This window comes from Lygodium microphyllum, chromosome 27, assembly GCF_053477565.2.
Source record: "Lygodium microphyllum isolate KBCC chromosome 27, Lygodium_microphyllum_v1.1.10, whole genome shotgun sequence".
Lineage (NCBI taxonomy): Eukaryota > Viridiplantae > Streptophyta > Polypodiopsida > Schizaeales > Lygodiaceae > Lygodium > Lygodium microphyllum.
The window spans coordinates 127,524,420-127,532,165 of NC_141161.1; the positions used below are offsets into that span (position 1 = coordinate 127,524,420).

Genomic DNA, 7,746 nt, shown 5'->3' on the forward strand with positions numbered 1-7,746 from the left:
CTCTAAAACCTAACTTTTTTTTTTAACTCCAAAGGTCATAAAGCTAATAAAAGTTGACAAAAACTGAGAAAAAACCAAGATGTAGTTAATGCTATTGGTTTTGTAACTTTTGAGACACATTTGAATATTATTCTTAGTGCCCATTGTATTTTTAGTAGCCTTATTGACATTCGTTTTGAGTTCATCCACTTTTTGTCTTTGAGTTTCCTTCAACACATTAGCTACGCTCTCTTTTTTTTGGGCTGGTACAAGGCATCCTTCTCATTTGATAAACTCTTACATTGTCTTTAACAAAAGTGAAGATGGAAAATGGGAGCCCAAAATGTTCAATATAAACAATTAGGTCACCATGTTACTATCTTGCACAGGGGCTCTCACAAATTGATGAACATGAAACGAGAGGATATCAAATATCATTGGAAGGAATGTATCACCAATTTCAAAATCACAACCCAGGGGTGGTTTGCTCCGGTGCAACATGTTTACATGGAGAAGCAGATTTACTTGCCTCCAAATGAACATTTTTCTCACGAAGCCAATGTAAGTTTGGTTTTAAGTTGAATATTGTATGCTATTATTATTTTTCGTCATCAACGAGTTCTAAATGGCAACTCACAAAGAGTCTCAGTACTATGTAATTCATAAAGAATTTGCAAACATTATCTATGTTGATCAAACCATGGGTTTTTTTAGTAAAGGTAGGGTTTTTGTATATTATGCATAATATGTGGTTCCCTCAAGAGAAGGTGTATATGAAAATATTGAGGATTTACCATTGCCAAGCCTTGCATCCTTGAATTGGGAGACTCCTAATGAAGTAACATTCAAGAGCTTTAAACTCAAAATAGCTGAAGATATTCAAAAGGCCATGACTATGGAAGGATATCTAGAAGAAAATGCTTGTTGTGGTTTAAATACAAGGTTTAAATATAAAGGTTTGAATATAAGGGTAGTCGGCTTTGTGATCTTCACTTTCTCCTTCCTTTGAACTTTTCTCCTTCTTTGGCACAGGTTCATCTTCATTAGTTTTATTCATCAATTCATGGGTATTCTCTTCTCTTGAGGCTTCAAAGGAGATGGATCAAACTTTAAAGGAGAAAGCTTCGATATATCTTTCTTTGTGGAGACAATATAAGTTTTTTTCATGGTTGACTTAGTTGTGCCCTTACCTTTCATTGTGTAGAGGCAACAAAACTCTTTTTTGGTGGTTGCCTTGATAATGCCCTTATGGCTTGTACCTTTCACATGTCTCTTAGCTTTGCACTTGAAAGATTTAGGAGAAAGAGGGGAGTCAAGGTCCACTGGTGTGATTGTGCTATCCGAAATTATCTCAATATATCTCTCCCTTATCCACCACATATATGACTCAAGGTAATCATTGCACTAAAACAAAGTACATAGTAACTCAGTTAAGAACACAAGATAATTTTAACTTAAAAGCAAAAGACAAAAGACTTATAATCACCCCATCTATGTTCAACAACTTTGAATCTATAGTCATGTAAACATTTGAGATAACTCTCCATCCACAATTATGTACTTCATGTTGTAGTGGGATCTCTTGAAGAAGAAACTTGAAAGGTTTTTCAAAGTCAACAATATCTTCAAAATTGGCATCCAAATGGATAGTAACAAGTCTAATGTCATTGAAAATGAAAACTTGTTAGGAAATAGTAAAGACTCCCTGCAACAAATCTAGAAAATAAGATAAGGCTATTGATGATATAACTTTGCCATGCCATGAATTTTTAATAGAGAATTCATAAGGATGACCTCTTGAGCAAGAATATTGAAGTAGATCAAACTCCAATGACTCTTGTAAAGAAGACATTAGTTAGCAACACATATGAAAAAAAATAACCAAAAGTAAATATGTCTAAGTGATTTACCTTTCAACATGTAGAAAAAAGATATGTGTGTGTGTACTGTAATTTTTTTAAAAAAAATCATACAATATTTGAACCAAACTTTGAAAAAAGATCCACATAGAGAAGTGGATGAACAATAAATATATTCTTAGCAATTTCATTACCAACAGAAGCAATGTATATCATGTATAGAAACAAAGCCCAAAATAAGAGAATGAAGGTGCAAGGAACTTTGAAAAAGTTAATAAAAACAACGACAAATATTACCTCAAACAATAATAAACAACACCCTCTTTATCTACATCTCAAGAAACATTTACAATGATTTGGCCAAATACTTTGCCCATCCTCTCATAGTTAACTGGGCCAAGAGAATCAATGTTTCTCATGCAAATCACATTCTCACTTTCAACCTCCTCTTTGATTTTCTTCTCTATGCCTATGAGCTATAGTTCTTGTGGGATATAAGTGACTAACATATTCAATGATAGACTCTGTCACTTTTCTCAACTTTAGGGGAACATTGAGGATCTCAAAGGCTTTATAATTAGTAGTAGGCAAGGGCTTCAATAGCTTGTTAAACTTACACCTAAGCTTGCTCATCATATTGAAGTCCATGTTGATCAATGTGATCCTTTGTGCATGGGCAACAATAAAGTAAGCATCATTTATGAAATCAATGATGAAGTCTTTTGCAGCCTCCTCTAAACAAAGTATAGTTGAAAGTTGTCACTTCTTATGGAGTCCATCAATTGTGGCAACACTGGACAATCTATTTGAGATATCCTTGACCATTTTAATAAATGTGGCCTTTGGGATAAGATGGTTGGTTGCTTTTTTTTGGGCTTTCTTAATTTGTTTGACCCGTACATGTAAAACCACCTTGACTTCCTTTTCCTCTTAGCTAGGGCCAATTTGGAATATTCCTCATCTGGCGGCATAGTTGAAGGCTCACCATGTTTAGGAGCATCTAGAAAAGGCAAATGCTCCCATTGACTAGAACAATAGAAGAGGTTGAAGGTTGAGGACTAGGAGAAGTTGGGTCATTTGAAGATGTGACTTCAACTAGAGTTTCAATGGGGACCTCTCGAGGCAATGTGAAAAGATCTAGGATAACATGGCCAACATTTTTCTTTGAAAAAATATTAGAAGCTTGTGGATGTGGTTATTGAATATAAACCATTAACCATTCTCGCAATTTGCTTAGTCCTAGCCATTGGAGATTTTGTGCTCTCACAAGCAAGAGGAGCAAGATGATGAACTTGGGAAGTTACCAAGAGAATGGTTGTTACAATGTGAAGGAGGGAGTTCATAGAGCATGAGCAACCCTTATCGTGCCATTGGGGAAGACTCCCAAGTGATTGTTGTTATGACATGAGGGAGGAAATTTGTGGAGCCCGAGCAACCCATTGCACCATTGGAAAAGAGTAAGAAGCAACTGCCATTATGGCATGAGGGATATAGTTCATGGAGCCTAGGTAACCTTTATTACGCCATTAGGGAAGGCTTGTAAACAATTGCGCTTACAAAACATAAGGGAGGTAGTTTGTGGAGCTTGAGCAACCCTCGTCACACCATATGGGAGGTCCTATTTTTTTATTAAGCTTTCTTCAGCTATATCTAAATTTTTTTATATTTTTAAGATTTTTTAGCTTTATGATAATTATCACTACTAGATTCAATTATGTGAGCATGCTGTGTTTTTTAATTTTAATGAGACCTTACGCTTGTCAAAAAATATTTTTTTAAATTCATATATATGTAAGGCTTTGAAAAAAAGTAAAAGTTTTAAAAAAAAATTGGAGCTCATTTGCTATTATAAAATTATTTTGAGGTTTAAAATAAATGCCACCAATCCCTCTAATACCATTGCAGCATGTTATATTTTTAAATGATCTTTCTGTCATTTTAGGCATTTTTTAGTCTTAAAATAGTTTAAAATAGCAAATGAGCTCCACAAACAATTTGAAATGCCACTAACCCCCTAACTGTGCCTTGTGGTATGTTTTATTTTTAAATAAATTTTTGGTTATTTTTAAATTATTTTTTAACCTTAAAATAATTTAAAATAGCAAATGAGCTCCAAAAATAGTATGAAATGACATTGTCCCTTACGATACGTTTTATTTTTAAATAAATTTTTGGTCGCTTTTCAAGTATTTTTAAGTTTAAAAATAGCAAATGAGCTTCAACAATTTTGAAACTCTTTTTAAATATTTTTAAAGACCAATATATTTATTTTAGAAAATTTACATTTTTTACAAGTATAAGATCTCATTAGAAATAAAAAATATAGCATTATCATGTAATTGAATCTAAATTTAGTGACCAATATCCTAAAGCTAGAAAACCCTTTAAAAATCAAACATTTTAGATATAGTTAAAGAAAGCTTAATAAAAAATAGGACTTGCCCATACATCATAATTATGGGGGTTGGTGGGATGCCACCAATCCCCTAATTACGCCATATAGGCAAGTCCTATTTTCGATAATTTTCATCATTTTTCAAACTTATTTTCACCCCTTCCCTCACCCACGGTGCCAAGTCGTGTTGGAGAGCAGGTTGATATTGCGCCAACCCTTGCCCGTGACCCCTGTGCCTTGCACATTTCGCGCCTTGTAAAGCTTCCGTGCCTTTTCTACCATCGTGCAATACAACTCCAAGCCCTCAAGAGAGGCCCTTTGTTTTTACCCCCCTCTCACTTGTTGTTTCCTCGTGCCATGTCGTGATATGCTTCCGCAAGCTTGTGAGCATGCCGAGTGGTGGGTGATACCCCATGACGCGGGCTTCACGGTGTGGGTCTGCCCTTTCCCCAAACGGATCCATGGCGGGTTTGTCACACTTGATATCCCATAATGTCTCATTAAAAAGAAAGATTACAACATTATCACCAAAGTGAGGTGGAAATTTCTTAAAAGATTTTCAAATCTTTTTTCAAAGTATCTTAAGCATCATAAGGCTTGGATTTTTTTTTTGCTATTCCTATGCTATTTTTTCTACCTATCATTATATAACTTGGATCCAAAAGAGACTATCTTTTTAAAGACATATTATATTAGTATATCTTATACAAATTCTATATTCTTTAGAAGCTTAAAACATATACAAGAAGTGTTGAATAGTTATATATTGTTGGGATAATATATTCTTTTATCATTTCTTTGTTGATGATTTTATCAGCTCACTAAACTATTTTTATTTAAGAGAGGCTACCTTTTTGAAGAGTTATTAAATATAGTTTATCTTTGCTAAATAATATATTCTATCCTTTTGAGCTATAGAAAAAGATTGAAGAGATATGGAATAATTATATCTATTATCATAGGTTTATTGTAAGATTTTGACTACTAATGACTTATTTATTCAACTCCATTAACTTATATTATTGTATATAAGACTACTAATTATTTTTCTATCTAACTCCATTGACTTATCAAAAGTGCATGTTATTTTAAGTAGAGAATTTTATATATATATTCAAAAAAATAAATAATATCATAAATGCTATAGACTAAAAGAGATTTATAATCACAAGGATTAATTTGATGGATATTTTTTTGTGAGATGTGAGAGATATTACATTTGAAAAAAGATATACAAGGATAAGGCATCAATAGTATAGTGATGCTTTCAATCATAAAATCGGTTTACATTAGAATTAGAGTTTCTGAGAGGAAGAAATAAAGTCAAGTCCTTTCTGTTTTTTCCTACAAATCAAGGGGAGAGATCTTAAAAGATTGCTAAGGATAGAATAATATGAGCAGTATCATCCCATGACATCAAGGCACCATTCATGCATTGAAATCTGATAGTGCTATTAAGAATAATAGTTGAGGATATTGAAATCCGATATAGTGCTATTAAGAATCACAATTGATATCCTTCGTATTCTCCAAAGCATCCTCCACACATGAGATCCTCTTAGTCTTGAAGTAGATATGATGCATAATGTCACTAATACCTTTATCTATTTTGCTAGGTTAATTTTTTAATATTTTAATAGACTAAAAGTTAAACAATACATATTTTAAAAAAGAGGAGATTCACCAGTAGTAGCAGGATTGTTTGAATCAATGTTTCTATCTCCTAAAAATCAAAGTACTTCCTTTCTTCTAATCATAATATATTACCCTGATCCTATCCACCATCGATGCTCGCTAAAAAGTTGACATCACAACACAATATTATGAAGATATTCTACTTTCAAGTACCAAGATAAAGGTGAAGAATCTTTTCACTTTCTATTCAATTAGCTTGAGGTTCATCTTTAGTGTATCTATTTCTACCAGTTTGTGTTAACACCATGAGTATCTTTTAACTATATTCTTATAAATCAAATCAAATTCAAGAGATAGAAGAAAAAGTTCGGATTTGGATGAAACAAAATCTTACGGAAAGGATAACTTGGGGACAAAGTAAAGATATGGCTTGGATGTCCGAACCTAATTGGATCTGCCAAAAAGTCTACAAGTAAGTGGCACTAGCCCCTCAAAGACCCTTTTCATGTTATTGGTCACCTTCTCAAGAGCCTTTACCAAAGTAGACTGATGGTAAGCAGCTATCCACAATGGAAGAGAAGGAGGATAGTCACACGCAGGGCTGCCATCGCTCCCTGCGAGATGATATGCTCAGGATAATGGGGAACCCGGCCTTCTGCGACATCGTCTTCCTGTGCGGGCCAGACGAAGAGGAATGCCCTGCCTTGCGAATGCTGCTGGCCGCCCGCTCCCCCATGCTGGAAGCCATGCTCCTCACATCCGGCATGGCCGAGACCCAGCTCGCCCGCATCCCCCTCCCTTCCCTGGAGGCTTCCACCATGCGCATCTGCATCGAGTTCTTCCACACAGACGCCGTCCGCAGCCATCGCTGGGCCGGCTTTCTCTGCTGTATGAAGGTCGTCTCTGCGGCAAGGCTGTTCCTTGTTCCCAAACTCGAGCTGCTTGCCGTGTCTCACATGGCCTCCTCTCTCAGCAGCAACAAGGAAGCATGTGCAGTCGATCTGGTTGACCTAATCCAGGCCTACAGTTATGCAGTCGACTCGTTGCAGCAGAACATCTCTGACAGAGACATGCGGTCCCTAATGCAGGAGCTCAATGATTACATCTCCAGTTCCGAGCGATCATTGTATCTGAGATGCCAGAAGCATCTCTCAGAGCCGGCCCTGATTCACCTCATACACAATCTGAGCCACAAGAATCTCATTCTGCCAGAGTATATCAAATTCCATCTGGTCTTTTGTTGGAGCTATGCCCGATTGCATGATGACCTTGAGCTGCTTCAGAATGTCTTGAAGTATCTGTTGCCATGGGTTGCTTGTGATGTCAAAGAGCTCCTAAGCCAGGATGTTCATCGTGCAGGTGGCTCCCTGCTGTCAGTCGAGCCCTTGATGGACCTCCAGTCAGTGGTAGCAAGCTGCTTGAACAAGGCCAACATAGATTTCTCCAAGATCCCTGCACTTGTCTTGAGTAAGATGATTGAGCCCTTGGGCCTAGTGCCTCCACCCATGATGACAACCGCATATCGACTCCAGGCCTTGAGCAAACCAGATTTATGCTGGGGGCCACTGTAAATTTTGCACTTTGTTAACTGTATGTACAGTTACAAGCTCAGGAGTCAGATAACAATGTGCTTCTGAGTCTCAAACTATTGCATGCCAAAGTGTGCGTTTTGGGTTTTGCTTGGTCATCTCTTCCTTGGCAAGTAGTGATGCAATGCAACGTTTGCTAGGTTTATTTTAAGAAGCTTTGGAGAAGCACTGATTTCCTCATCAGCCATTCATTGCTGCACAAGATGTTGCCCATCAGCCATACTAGAAGGATTTATATGAGTAAATGCGGCTACATGTTTTGAGATGCTGAAATCATGTGTGGGGCCTA

General features: G+C 36.3%; 1 protein-coding gene across 1 annotated transcript; it reads left to right on the forward strand.

Moving 5' to 3' along the window:
- Positions 1-6,358: 6,358 nt before the first annotated feature.
- On the forward strand, positions 6,359-7,540 carry LOC148012816 (uncharacterized). The gene has a single exon (XM_087669481.1). It carries the CDS (start codon positions 6,438-6,440, stop codon positions 7,437-7,439), a length of 1,002 nt encoding a protein of 333 aa, XP_087525607.1. The 5' UTR covers positions 6,359-6,437; the 3' UTR covers positions 7,440-7,540.
- The last annotated feature ends 206 nt before the right edge of the window (positions 7,541-7,746 follow it).

What these genes read in the sequence shown, in the direction of transcription:
- LOC148012816 (XM_087669481.1), top strand. Translation starts at nt 6,438, where the DNA reads ATGGAAGAGAAGGAGGATAGTCACACGCAGGGCTGCCATCGCTCCCTG.